A 14,010-nucleotide genomic window follows, 5' to 3' on the forward strand; every position below is an offset into this window, starting at 1 on the left:
GGAGTGCAGTGGCGCGATCTCAGCTCACTGCAATCTCTGCCTCCTGGGTTCAAGTGATTCTCCTGCTTCGGCCTCCCGAGTAGTTGGGATTATAGGCATCCACCACCATGCCCGGCTAATCTTTGTATTTTTAGTACAGATGGGATTTTACCATGTTGACCAGGCTGGTCTCAAACTCCTGACCTCAGATGATCCGCCTGCCTCGGCCTCCCAAAGTGCTGGGATTACAGGTGTGAGCCACCGCGCCCGGCCTGTGTACGAGTTTATGTGTGGATGTTTTTTCATATCTATTTCTCTTGGGTATGTACCTAGGAATGGAATTCCTGGGTCACATGACAAACCATCTTAATAAAAGTTCTCCAGAGAAACAAAACCAATAGGATGTAGACATGAAGTAGAGACTTCTTATAACGAGCAAGCTGGAGATCCAGGAGAGCTGATGGTGCAGTTCTAGTCCAGACGCCAGCAGACTTGAAATCCAGAAAGAGCCAATGTTTCAGTGCAAGTCCGAAGGCAGGAAGAAGCCAACGTCTCAGTCAGGTAGGAGCAGTTCTCTCTCACTAGGGGAAGGGCAGCCTTTTTGTTCTATTCAGGTCTTCAACTGATGGGATGAGGCCTGCCCACATTAGGGAGAGCAATTCACTTTACTTGGCCTACAGTTGTAAATGTTAATCTCGTCCAAGAACATGCTTACAGACACACCCAGAATGTTTGACTAAATATCTGCATACTGTGTGACCCAGCCAAGTAGATAAAATCTTAGTAACAATACATTTAACTTTTTGAGTTGCCAAACTGTTTCCAAAGTACATGCACTGTGTTATGTCCCTGCCAACAATGAATGACTCTAATTTCTCTGTATCCTCATCACTTGTTATTGTTTTTTTTGTTTTTGTTTTTTTTGAGACAGAGTCTGGGTGTGTCCCCCAGGCTGGAGTGCAGTACCATGATCTCAGCTCACTGCAAGCTCCGCCTCCCGGGTTCACACCATTCTCCTGCCTCAGCCTCCCGAGTAGCTGGGACTACAGGCGCTGCCACCGTGCCTGGCTAATTTTTTTGTATTTTTAGTAGAGATAGGGTTTCACCATGTTAGCCGGGATGGTCTCAATCTCCTGATCTCGTGATCCACCCGTCTCGGCCTCCCAAAGTGCCGGGATTACAGGCATGAGCCACCGCGCCCGGCCGTTATTGTCTTTTTCTGAAGAGCTACACATTCTTTGCCGTTTTGAGCGATAACGATATTGCAATATCACTTTCTATAAAAATAATAGGAAGAAAATGTAGTCCTGTGTTTTAGTACATGGATATAAAATGTTTATTGATAGTTTTGGAACATTTTCCATAGCCATCTCTGTAACTTGCTCGCAGATGCTTGTCCAGGCTGGGCCTCACTCATTGATCTCTGCAGGTGTGGTCCAGCCAGCCAGGTCCTCATTGCTCCTGGCCCTCAGCTCCCACCATGCCAATCCTTGAGGGGTTCATTGGTGATGAAGTTGCGGTTATGGTGGAACAGCATTTTGTCCAGATCATTCTCCTTGAGGTCAACTTTGAGGTCTGGATGTTGGATAAGGCCCACCAGGGGCAGGTGTCACTGGAAATAAAGGGACAGCCCTAGGACCACCTCTTCCAAGGCAGAGGGGGTCCCCCAGGCTGGAGCCATGCTTCATGCCACATATGCAGAGGGCACACACATGAGTCTTCAAGCTTAAACTACAATGTTTCATTTATTATAGCTTAGCCAACTCTGGCAATTGTTATGTGGAAACAAATTTCACCCAATATGACAGGACATGCTAGGATTCTCGTTTTATTTTGCATTTATCAATGAGGTTGACGTGATGGTTAATTTTAGGTGTCACCTTGACTGGATTATGGTATGGGGCCCACGTAGAACACAAAGGCAGAGGAAAGGCAAACTCCCTCTCTTCTAAAGTGGGGACACCCTTCTTCTCTGGCTCCTGGACATCAGGGCTCCGGGTTCTCTGGGATTTGGACTCTGGGACTTGCACCAGAGGCTCCCTAGGTTTTCAAGTCTTCAGGTTCAGACTGACAGTTACAGCACTGGCTTCCCTGTTACTAAGGCGTTCAGACTTGGATGAACCATGCTGCCAGCTTCCCTGGTTCTCCAATTTGCAGACCGCCTGTCATGGGACTTTCCATGTGAGCCTATTCCCCCAATATATCCCCTCTCATATATCTATATCCTATTGGTTGTCTCTCTGTAGAGCCCTAATATGGCTGACCATTTCCCATGGTTATTACCCATTTGCATGTGTGTATATTTTCTATTTATGTACAGTGCTTGGCACAAAGAAAGTGTTTTAAAAAATAAATCCTTAGTAAGTGTTTTTGCCCACTTTCCATTGGAGCGTTGTGTCCGAACTCTCGGCTGTCCATCCAAATCTGTTCTTTTCTTCTGTAATTACACGGCAGCCTCCTTTGGAGTTAGATGGGTCCTTAGGTCTAAAGTTCTCTCTGATAGTGTGTGAGCCACTTAAGGGTCTAAGTCTTAAGACAGTACAGTAGGTGAATCCCCTCCCCAGTCTTCCCCTCCCATAGAACATTTCTTTTTCTTTTTTTTTTTTTGAGATGGAGTCTCGCTGTGTCACCCAGGCTAGAGTGCAGTGGCACAATCTTGGCTCACTGCAACCTCCACCTTCTGCATTTAAGCGATGCTCCTGCCTCAGCCTCCTAGTAGCTGGGATTACAGGCGCCTGCCACCATATCCAGCTAAGTTTTTGTATTTTTAGTAGAGACGGGGTTTCACCATGTTGGCCAGGCTGGACTCAAACTCCTGAACTCAAGTGATCTGCCCGCCTTGGCCTCCCAAAGTGCTGGGATTACAGGTGTGAGCCACTGTGTCTGGCCCCATAGGACATTTCTATAAACCAGCAATGACCATGCCGATGAGGACAAAAGCATGGAAATAGCAGAGAAACAAGATGGAAAGAATCTGGGACAGTCAATGATCGTGTAGAGCAGATCCAAATTCAAACTCTTCTGTGTGAGAAGTAAGAATTTATATCTTATTTAAGCTATTGCATTTTGGGGTCTGTTACGGCATCGTGTGTTACCTTAACCGATATGAACAATGAGATTGACTGGTCAGAGGGTTTATGGCCCAACCAGTGGACAGACACTGCAATTACTCCCTAGGGACGACCAGCCTAGCCCAGTAAAGATGAGGCATGGGTAGTGGAGATGAAGTGCAACAACATTGGCTTTTGGGCTTGCCCATTTCATTTTCACAGCTCCCACTAAAATCCTGTGATGGACGCCACTGATGTACACTGCCTGCAGATGGCGTCCGAGAGGGAGCGCATGCACCAGTCTACTGCCTAGACCCCTTGGCAGAACTTTTCCTCGTTGTGCAAGGTGATCTATACTTTTTTTTTTAAGAATGAAAAAAAGGAGTAAAATAAAATCAACAAACTTTATTGAACTGGTTCAAACCGGAACACCCCTATCTAGAACACGTTACTTATCCAGAACTGCGGCACTGCGACCCAGCAGAGGGCCACAGGCATCCATGGAAAGCACGCGCTGAAGCTCAGTTACTTCATTCCTAGGACACTCTATGATCCTCCTTTGAAGTTCTTTTTGTTAGCTCAGAAGTTCTGAGTTAGGTTAAATGATTTCCAAGCCCCCAACAATTTAGAAAAGGTACATCAGAAGAAGGGGTGTTAAAGTCTGCAGTGTTTGGGGGAAAAAAAGAAAAAAAGATTTTTTTATTTTTTAAGGGTAGAAGCTACCTCATCATATAAGCACAAAAACACTGAGGCAGCTGGCACAGGTACTGCTCAGGACTTAAGAACTGTGGCTAGAACCCCAGCACTATGGTAGAGGCTGATCAGGGAGGATCGCTTGAGCCTGGGAGGTCGAGGCTGCAGTGAGCTGTCATTGCACCACTGCACTCCAGCCTGAGTGACAGAGCAAAATCCTGTCTCTCTCTCTCTCTCTCTCTCTCTCTCTCTCTCTCTCTCTCTCTCTCACACACACACACACACACACACACACACAAAGATTTGTGGCCATGTAGCTCTTAGTATGATTTAATCCGGGGGAAACAGTAGTACATCCCAGTGGGCCTGAAGGCACCAGATGCCCACATGAACCCAAGCCCTTAGGAAAAGTTAAGGTATGTTCCCTATGTTCTGTTTAACCATGCAGCGACACAGTATCCTTTAAAGAGAGTTCTAACCAAGCCAATTCTGGTGCTTAAAATACCGGGTTAAAATGTTAGCCCTCTGAAAGACTTGGCTATTCAGAAAAATTCTAGGTGAGCTTATGCTGCTCTTCCCAATTCCATTAGGCTGAAGGCAGACTAAGACTGCTGAAGCTGAACTGCACTGCCAATCCATTGGACTTGAACCCTCCCTACCACTCTGCTCAGACATCCCCAGGTAACTGGCACCATCTCTTCAAGGGTGCAACGATGGAGCTGCATAGGTCTTCTGGGACCTCTCACCTGGGAAATGGGAGCCAGGAACAGCTTGCGGGGCGGGCCTCTGGTTCAGGGTGGGGTTTGTGGTGATACGCTGGTGGTGGTAGGAGGGTGGAACATTCTGAGCTGAGGCTGGGCATTATCTCCCAGAGCTGCTTTAGGGGGGCATCAGCTGGGCAAGCTTAGAAAACTGCCCCCTCCTGCAACTCTGAACCTCTGTGCTCCCTTCCTTCTTCCCCTGAGGCTGCTGCCAAGTCAGACCCAGAGGGGTCTCCCCAACCCTTGGGCCACATACTCATTTTTGAGATTTATGTGAACAATGAAAACCCAAGTGGCAGGAGAGCAGAGGCAGAGGCCTTGCGGGCACTCACAGACACACACTCCATCTGCCTTTCTGGAAGAAAGAACTCAGCTCTCTAGGAAGGAGGCAAGAGTCAGGGAACCTCTCCCTCAGGAATCCTTGTTTCTCACCGAAGGTGCCAGGAACTGTAGGCAGGGACTCTGTGAGGACTGTGAAGTATTTCTTAAGCTTTGCAATTCTCCATGTACAGTATTGTTTTTGCCTGGTGTCCTTGTTTTGATGAGCAAGAAAATCCTTAATTAAAAAAAAAAAAAAAAAGCAAGATGCTCATTTCTGGCAGCAGCTAGGAGAGAACCAGGAGTCCATCCCCCAGCAGCTTGCCAGCGGGGTGGGGTTTGGGGGGGAAACTGGAGTGAAAGAGTGGGTGGTGGCAGTTTTGAAGAGGAAAGGGAAGCCAGCTAAGTCCCAGGACCTGAAGCAAGAAAGAAATGAGGGCGCAGGAAGAGGCCAGAGGCCAGATAAGGGAGGCACCCAGCTTCCTCAGGGTCCTTTGATGAGGCAGGCAGTGGGCCTTCTTAGTACTTGGACACACAACGTCGTGACAGCCAGAAGTCTCTGCTTTCTCTAGAACACAGCCTGCCTTCTCCTTCCTACCCCACCATCTAAGTGGCCTGAATGTGCACCATGAGCTTGGCTGAACTGGGCACCCACGGTAAACACGCTGCTCCCCGATTGCGGGATTTCGCGACTCTGGCAGTCTCAGAGAAGCGTGGGAGAGCAGCCAAACGGTCTCCATGCCCCCTAAGAGAGGCTTAGGAATTAGCTGAGAAAGATGACTGATCCAGGAGTCTGGTGGTCACAATCAAAGGACACAGCGCACAGGGCACAGGAAACACTGAGTCCAGGGGTCACTCTCCGTGACATGTTGCATCTTGGTGAAGGCCACACGGGAGAGGGACAGTAGTAAATGTGAGGCCTTCTCTCATACCGAACATGCCCAAGAGGTGCTACTCAGGAGGTGATGGAGAAAATTATGGACAGACAGTTTTAAAATGAAAAAACAAAACAACAACAACAAAATTGGAGAAAACATATAAGGCACTGAATTTTTGTAGGAATGCTAGGATTTCATTTTCTGTCATCAGGTGAATTAAGTTGGGTAAGAGGAAAAATAGACCAGTATTTCCTGCACAGGGCTTCCTGGCTGGGGTGTGGGCATATAAGCAAAGAGCAGAGATTTTCTGCTTGGCAGGGCTAGAAGGCACCCTAGGACCTTGTTATTCCAGGGGTAGTCCAAGGACTAGCAGCATGGCCATCACCTGGGATCTTGATAAGAAACTCAGTCTCAAGCCTCAACCTAGACCTTCAGAAACAGAACTTGCATTTTACAATCTCAAGGTGATTTGTATGCACATTAACACTGGAGAAGCGTTGCCTTAAGGGACGATTCAGGTGTCAAATTACTACTTTTTCTTATGAAAAATCTTTACGTAGTTATGAAAAATCTTTACATAGCATGTAAAGGCAGAACTGCTTGGTTCAGATGTTGGTTTATTCTGTGTGAGGCCTTGGTCAAGTTCACCAGCAAGATAAACAAGATCCACAGTATCTACTAATGCTACTTGATACCAATGAAGAAAGGCTGATCCCCGTGACTGTGGTGGGCATCAGCTGCCCAGGACCCAGCCCACCCTGACCAACAGCGTGCAGGGCGAGCAAGGCTAGGGAGGCCGCACAGCCAGCGCACTGGGGAACCGCATGAACCCTGCCCACGGGTGATACAAGAGCGTATCAGTGTTCTACCCAGTCTGAGAAATACTGGCTGCCGGGCCAGGCTGGGAACTAGTGCTCTTTTTCCAACTATCACTGAGCTAAGTTTGCACAGCCTGGATGTCTTTGGCATCCTTAGGAATGTATTTCACCATTTTCTTTCATGATTCTTAAGAGTACAGCTAACTTTGAGAACACTGTCACTATTAAGATGACCACTAGTAGCTCTACTTGATGGCGCCCAGGCCAAGCCGCCCACACCTCAGTCCTGGGGTCTAGGTCCTGAGTCATAAAGAGCCCACCATGGAGACAAGGGTCCTGACCACTGCATGTCAGACACTTGGTCAAGCCTCCTTTCTGATGGCCAGAGGCAAATTCAGAAGCCCCATCAATTCTGCTCCTGAGGAAACACCCACGGTCCACTCCTTGTCCCAGCAACCCCCGTCCTTTCTGATCACAGGCGAGGGCTCTGCCTTCCCTGTATCCTGCCACATCCACCAAGGGCTCTAGTTTGCTTCTGAGGAGAGGCAGCTGCAAAGACCACAGACACCAACATTTACATAAAATTATCTCACTCCATTTTATTTAAGATTTTTTTATCCAGTTAGTAAAAGGAAGATGTGTCTCTCTTTATACATATGTACAAGTTCAGTTATAAAAATAGACAGCACATTCAAAGAGAAAAAAGGCTTGGCATTTTTCTGATTCCCTCTAAATAGCATCTGTACACAGGAGTCTGGGTTTGAGCAGGGGAATCTTAATGATTTAAATTAAATGATTCCCCTATGCCCCCTACTCCAAAAAAAAGTTTTAAAAATCAATCTATCTAAACTCAATTCCGCGATTTTCAGGTGTGCAAATTAGAGGCTTGCCCGCCCGGAGGCACCTGCTCCACCAGGGACATCAGGCAGGGCAGGCAGAAACACCTCCCATGCAAACGCTGCCTCTGTCTCTGCCGAGGGCAGCAAGCTCAGGCTGGCCGGGCTGGGGCTGCGAGGGCCGGTGCCGAGCCTGCCCCCTCCCTCCGCCCTCCCCACCTCATTCCTGCTGTCCCTTCCTCTCTCAGTGCAATATAGACAGTGCATACAGCCAAGCAGGGGGCTGAAGGGGATGAGCAGGGAGACTGTGCATTCAGGACAGGCAAAGGGGAGTCTGCGAGAGGGGCAGTGAGGCTGTCCTGCTGATTGAGGTGGCTCCTGGTCTCTTTACTGGCTTCTGTGAGTCCCCTGGGTGGAAGGTGCTACTGTTGCTGGTGGGATCTGAAGGTTCTCTTGGTGTGAACCATGCAGGACAGGGGAGGAACTGCTGGGAACACAACTGCCTGTGGATACTTTCTCTAGCCTCTGTCATGCTTAGCAGCCTCCACCATCTCTTGCAGTCACTGCTCTCTTTAATGATGACACTCTGGCAAATGGGGTTCAGAGACCTGGGGAGCTGCCTGAAGACTGTGGACAACAGGTACACAATCTCCTCCCTTACTAGCCCTACGAGAAATCACAATTGTAAGAGAAATCTCCACCATGGAAGGCTCTTCACAGCACCTGCGGAGACTTTGCAAGGGACGTGTCAGAGCCGAAGAGTGGAATGGGGATGGAAACAGTGTGCCTGAGCATCTACAGGGGGTCTATGTCAGGCTTGCCCCGTGAGAGGTTTAAGACTTGGCTATGCAGTTCACTTGAGATGCAGTGGAGCTGATCCCTGCCCTGTGCCTTCCTTCTATAGGCACCCCAGATGCTCCTGATGAGACACAGATGATAAAAGTGCTCACACCATCCACCTGCCTGTTCTTCCCTTGCTGGACACTTCCGCTTCTGACTCAGGATGGAAGATGCTGCATGGGGCAAGCCATCCAAAGACCACTGGCAGGTCAGGACTCTAGCCCTGGTTTGGTTGAAGGAAGCTGGAGGGCCCAGATGGTTACCGTCCTCCAGAGGGGTTGGTGCCTTTGCCCTGTTTCCGGACCAGAGAGTCTGGGGCTAGGCTGCTGGTCATGTGGAAGTTCTTGGGAGTCCCAGGAACATTATTTCCCTTGCTCAAAGGGGAACTCAAAGGAGAGGAGGCGCTTGAAGGTCCAAAGTCAGCAAGGCCAGCAGGTCGAACAAGGGATGTCTGCAGAGGACTGCTGGCGGAGATTCCTGTGCGGGGGGAGAGAGAGACAAGAACGTAAGCACCAGTCCCATGTGAGCTTCCTTGGAGCCTGTGGCCTTGGTCACGAGTCTGAGCTGGAGAAATGGTGGCAATTCCTCCCTGCAACTCCTTGCTAACTGCTTCTTGCATGTTTGCTTGCTCTTCCTGCCAACTGTCTTTTCGGTAAGAGGGATAGATTTTTAAGAGAAAATGACACTACTCAACCCTCTCCATACTACTTCATCCACAGATGGTAAAATGTTCATCATGACACTCTAGATAGAGCACACATTTTACAGTCTGAAACACCAAGGTTACAGGATGAGAGCTGTAATGGGACAAACAGGTTTTTCTTTTCTTCTTTCTTGGGACACCACGTGTGATAAGATGTTTCCTTCTCAATTTCATGCTCCTCTTACTCTCTAGTAAGTTGGGCCAGAGGGTACAAGGCTGCCCACTCTCTATCCTGTGTCTATACTCATACAGTTCTCCTTGCGCTGGCAATGGCCACCCCTGCTCTCCAAGGCCTGTGTCACTTCAAGGGCACAGCTCAAATCCCCCATCTCCAGTGATGACTCCCTGGGTAACAGTGAACTTCCCTTTTTCCTATATGAGCCAAATCCACTTATATGTGATAACACACTGTCTAATATGATTCTTCAATTGTTTCACATGTACTGGTTTTACTTTCCAAAAAAGAATTCTGAGTGCTTCATGGGCAGACATATCTCTCTCCTCATCCACAGTGGAACTGCAGGCACTGTCTGAACCACTCCTTTCCCTTGATTTCCATTTCCAGTTGCCAAGCACTGTTGGTTTTTCTTGTGCTGCTCTACCCCCTCTGTCTCCCTTACCCTTCCTGCCCTCTGCTCTGTGCAGGTTCTGAGGAGAAACCCTATGAACATATGCAATGCCCCAGCCATGGGTGAGACCCTGCCACGGGAGCCTTGACTACTGGCATGATTGTTGTTTTCCAAGGACGTGATACGTTGGCAAGGGTTAAGAAACACTGGGCGAGGCTATTATACTTCATATTTCCTCTATCATACTTCATATTTCCTGGAAGAACCAATAAATGAAAGCTGAGATTCCTGCAGTAGGAGAAAAGGCAAGTAAACTAACAATTACTGAGCAATTACTATACTCCAAGCGCTTTCTATACAAGTATGCCTTTACTTGCCACAACAATCCTATGAGCTAATACTAAGCCCATGTATTGAATGGGAAGAAAGGTCTGTAAGTGGCTCTCTCTTTCCCACCACACTCAAATGTCCTGTACTTTATAGCTACAATCATCCTTCACATAACACGGTCACAACAGCCACTTGTTTTCTCAAACTGTCTGCAGCCCCTTGTCACACATCTGCTAAGCTCCTGCCCAGCAGGCCTCACCATGTGTTTCCAAACTTGACTCCCACTGCTCCTCTTCAGTGGAACCTAACCTGCTCAGTGACCCCCAATATGCCTTGGCCACTGCCAGCTCTCGGTCACCAGTCCAAATCCTTCATTCTTCTCCTCCCTTTTGAATACAGACAGGCAACTTATCAGCAGGTCCACGGTTCCCTCTCCTGACCTATAACCACCATGGCTGCTTTCCTCTTTTCATTCACCTGTATTTGGCTGTGGATTGCTATTAAGCATATTGCGTGTATGGCTTCCCCTTCTCATTGCCATTATACACTCAGAAGCAAGGTCCATGTGGAACACTCCTTTTTACATTTTTTTTTTTTTGAGAGTCTTGCTCTATCACCCAGGTTGGAGTGCAGTGACGTGATCTTGGCTCACTGCAACCTCCGCCTCCAGGGTTCAGTCAATTCTCGTGCCTCAGCCTCCCAAGTAGCTGGGACTACAGGCCACCACACCCAGCTAATTTTTTGTGTTTTTTTGGTAGAGACAGGGTTTCATCATGTTGGCCAGGTTGGTCTCGAACTTCTGGCCTCAAGTGATCTGCCTGTCTCAGTCTCCCAAAGTGCTGGGATTACAGGCGTGAGCCACTGTGCACGGCCCATGTGGTATACGCCTATGCACACAGCAGGTGCCTCATATCTAGGTGATAAATCACATAGCTGAATGAATGTTAACTATGCTAATTTGGATCACTAAAGTGTGGATCTCAGAAATAAAAGCCTAGGAAGAAAACAAATCAGTTCCCCAAATCAAGAAAAATTCAGAATGTTTATAGTAGTACAGTCCACAATTCAGTTCTCTCTTTCTACAGCTACTTCCAATCCAAAGGCAGCCCTGTACCATCAGGAGGGCAAGGGGTGAGTCAACAGTGCTTATTACAAAGAAGCAGAACCCCACTTGGGGCTCTAGGAAGAAGGCTCCCGGCCTGGGGGTTTCCTACATGTTCTACCTGACAGAATGTCTAGACTGTCTCTGAACAGAACAAATCTGCAGCCACCCTGGGCTTCTGTACCTTTAGACACATTGTACCCGTATGCAGCATAGGCAGCCGCAGAGGCCGCTGCAGCCCCGGCTTTGGCTCCTGCCATTGCAGCAGCGCTGCCTGCTGTGGACTTTCGGCTCCGGCCCTTCCCTGCTCCTTTGGCTGTGCTTCCTGAACCTTTGGGGCGGCCTCGGCTTCGGGCTGAGTGACCACGTCCTGCAGCTGGCATTTCCTGAATGGAAATTCCTGTGGGAACAAATGGGCCAAAAGGGAAAAAAAAAAGTGAATCTCTCCAAGATGTTAACATAATCTTCTCCTGACAGGGAAAGCGGGCTCCTGGGGTGTTTGTTTTAGGACCCATGAGGAGGTCTATATCTCCAATTAATAATGGCTAGATCAGAGTCACACAGAATACTAAGAATTCTAAACAATGAAAACATCCTAACTCCTCAAGCTGCTTTTCATGCTGAAGAGTAGTTACATTATTTGTGAGTTTCCTCTTTAAATTTGTCCATTACAAAGGGAAGCGACTTGCTACCTGGGACTCATCTGCCTTGGAGAGTCAAATTTTACCCTCGAGTTTTGAACCCAGAGCTCCCCAAGAAATGGCAGCAACACTGGGCCCCACACAATAAAGTGAGGAAAGGCCCAGAAAAGCTAACATTAATTAAAAACTAGCAAAAATAATGGTGAATCTGAAAGACAGGGATGACTAAAAAAAACCAAGTTTTAAATCTTTATAAAGTTCTTATTTTGCTTTCCCTAAACCTTTTGTTTCTTCGTTTTACTTGACAAAGCAATTGAAAGAATAAAAATACCATTATCTTAGAAGGAATCAGGACCTTACCCACAACCAAACCAGTGCTGGGCAATGGACCAGACCCAAGCTGTACAAGACAGCAGCATTACCATTCACGGTGTCTGAGACGGAGCCTGTTATGGATGCGGGAGAGTTGGTAGCTCGAGACTGAGGGGCTGAGGAGGCTGGGTCATCCACAATGACCAGCATGTCACTGCTGCTCTCGTCCAAAGGAATGGAGCCAGTGTGCAGCTCACTGCTGATGGAGATCTAGAAAAGGAAGGGTTAAGATCATTACTACTCCCTGTGCTCACTGCCCAGGGCCTTGCACCCAGGTAGGAACATGCTTCACAGCTGAGGCTGCTTTGGCTTCTGAGAAACCAACCTGTCCTCATTTGTTTTTCTCCTTACAGAACTCATGTGCAACCTACTTCAACAAGGCTGGAGAACTCCAGGAGAAGCAAAGACTGCCCAGCAGTGTGTCCCTGCTACACGGTCAGGACACTCCTTACTGCTGTGATGCAGGCATCTAAAAGGAGCCTCACCTCACTGAAAGGGCTTGGCATGGCTGAGTCCACGCTAATGAAGGAGTCATCTCCGTCAGCAGAGAGGTTGGAGTTATCAGCCGAGGGAACAAATGGGATCACCAGGTTCACACCCTCTTTTCTCCTTTTCCCATCCAATTCATCTTCCTTTTTCTTCTGGGAACCACAGATAAATATGGAAAACGTGTGAGGATGCACCCCAAAAGAAAAGCAGGATTTGGGATGAAAAGGGTAATAGAGCTTTTCTTCTTTAGTTTATAACTTCTCAATCAGCATACTTTTAAGGAAGAAAAACTGCATAAGGAAGAAGGGATGGTTTAATAGGAGTCTATGTGTATTTCAGGCGAGTACTGTGGCACATGCCTATTAATTCCAGCTACTTAGGAGGCTGAGGTGGGAGGATTGCTTGAGCCCAGAAACTGGACCCCGGCTCAAAAGAAAAAAAAAAAAAAGCTTATGAATATCTGCCATAATAATAGAGTTTAAAGTTGGGGCAGTCACACTGAACCAGAGCCACACCAACCCTGATCCTCATGGCACGAAGAGCCTCACCAGCTGCTGGCACATCCAGCACTTATTGGGGCTGACTGAATGCAGTCTCACAAAAGAGAGGACCAATGTTTTCAATGTAGTTTCTACATATCTGTTTTTCTTTTTAAGAACAATTTTTAAGACAGTTCAAATCCTTGGTGTGAACTGGAGAAAAAGAGATGAATGGACATTTCTTATTCTTGTTTCTTATTTCTTATTTCTAAGCCGGGTGTTTATTTTTCTAGTGACAGATGACACTGAGTGGTACACAAGCAGAATTCTGGTACGTTATGGATCTCATGACCTCTTAGGCCCTTTCTAAGATTCTACGGAGCCTAATAATATAAGTAAGTAATGCTGATCTTAGTCACCTTTTAGCCTTACACGCTTTCTAATAGCCCTGACAAATGGTTTCCATAATTAAACTGTGACCACTGTAAGTGTGAGTTTGTGTGGGGACTACAGATCTACCAAGGCCACATTTCTCCTGAGTAAAACATGAGTCAGCCCAGAAATGTGGCTGATCATACACAGCTGAAGCTGGATACCAACCAGTAACCAAGATGAGAAGCTATGTACCCCAAAGCCTTTTTGGTAAGCACCCTAGGCCCCATTAGCCCCTATCCACCATTCCAGGCTGGAGATACCTTCTCTGCATACTTTTCCCGCTTCCGCTTGCGCTCTTTCACTCGGTTGGTTTCCTCCTGTTGCCGTTTCTCTTCCTGCCGCAGCCTCACTATCAAGAAGATAAATGAAGACCTGATGAAGTACCTGTAGTAATCATAATCCTCACTTTCTTAAAATTAAGGTGGCCATATCCCCTGATGTTTATTTTCCAAGGTATCACTTCTATCTGTTTAAGGCAGATAACCAGTGGTTTTCTAACTTGGATTCTCAGCTTTGGGTTTAAATCACACTGTATTTAAGTATTATGGGCTGGCTCAGTGTGGTGACTCATGTCTGTAATCCTAGCTACCACTTTGGGAGGCTGGGGCGGGGTGACTGCTCAAGCCCAGGAGTTTGAGACCAGCCTGGCCAACATGGTAAAATCCCATCTCTATAAAAATACAAAATTAGCCAGGCACAGTGGTATGTGTGTGGGTC

The 14,010-nt window shown here is 47.5% G+C and overlaps 1 protein-coding gene and 1 long non-coding RNA gene across 6 annotated transcripts in view; one reads left to right on the top strand and one right to left on the bottom strand.

Moving 5' to 3' along the window:
* Positions 1 to 7,070: 7,070 nt before the first annotated feature.
* INO80 (INO80 complex ATPase subunit) overlaps positions 7,071 to 14,010 on the bottom strand; it is a 140,096-nt gene continuing 133,156 nt past the window's right edge. For 2 of the 5 annotated variants that reach the window (XM_005559229.5, XM_073995536.1), the window contains 5 exons: positions 13,554 to 13,642; positions 12,376 to 12,531; positions 11,941 to 12,100; positions 11,062 to 11,277; positions 7,071 to 8,650 (listed from right to left, as the gene is read on the bottom strand). In XM_005559229.5, coding sequence (XP_005559286.1) covers positions 8,433 to 8,650; positions 11,062 to 11,277; positions 11,941 to 12,100; positions 12,376 to 12,531; positions 13,554 to 13,642 — 839 coding nt within the window. In that variant the 3' untranslated portion in view covers positions 7,071 to 8,432. Of the gene's footprint in view, positions 8,651 to 11,061; positions 11,278 to 11,940; positions 12,101 to 12,375; positions 12,532 to 13,553; positions 13,643 to 14,010 lie in introns of those variants that run through there. The other 3 variants (XM_005559230.5, XM_005559231.5, XR_012414800.1) reach the window with 3 other exon arrangements.
* Positions 8,238 to 13,979, top strand: LOC141407187 (uncharacterized). The gene is made up of 3 exons (XR_012414801.1): positions 8,238 to 8,678; positions 9,522 to 9,750; positions 12,244 to 13,979. It is a non-coding gene; the product is annotated as an uncharacterized lncRNA (long non-coding RNA).

The sequence above is a fragment of the Macaca fascicularis genome, chromosome 7 (assembly GCF_037993035.2).
Source record: "Macaca fascicularis isolate 582-1 chromosome 7, T2T-MFA8v1.1".
NCBI lineage: Eukaryota > Metazoa > Chordata > Mammalia > Primates > Cercopithecidae > Macaca > Macaca fascicularis.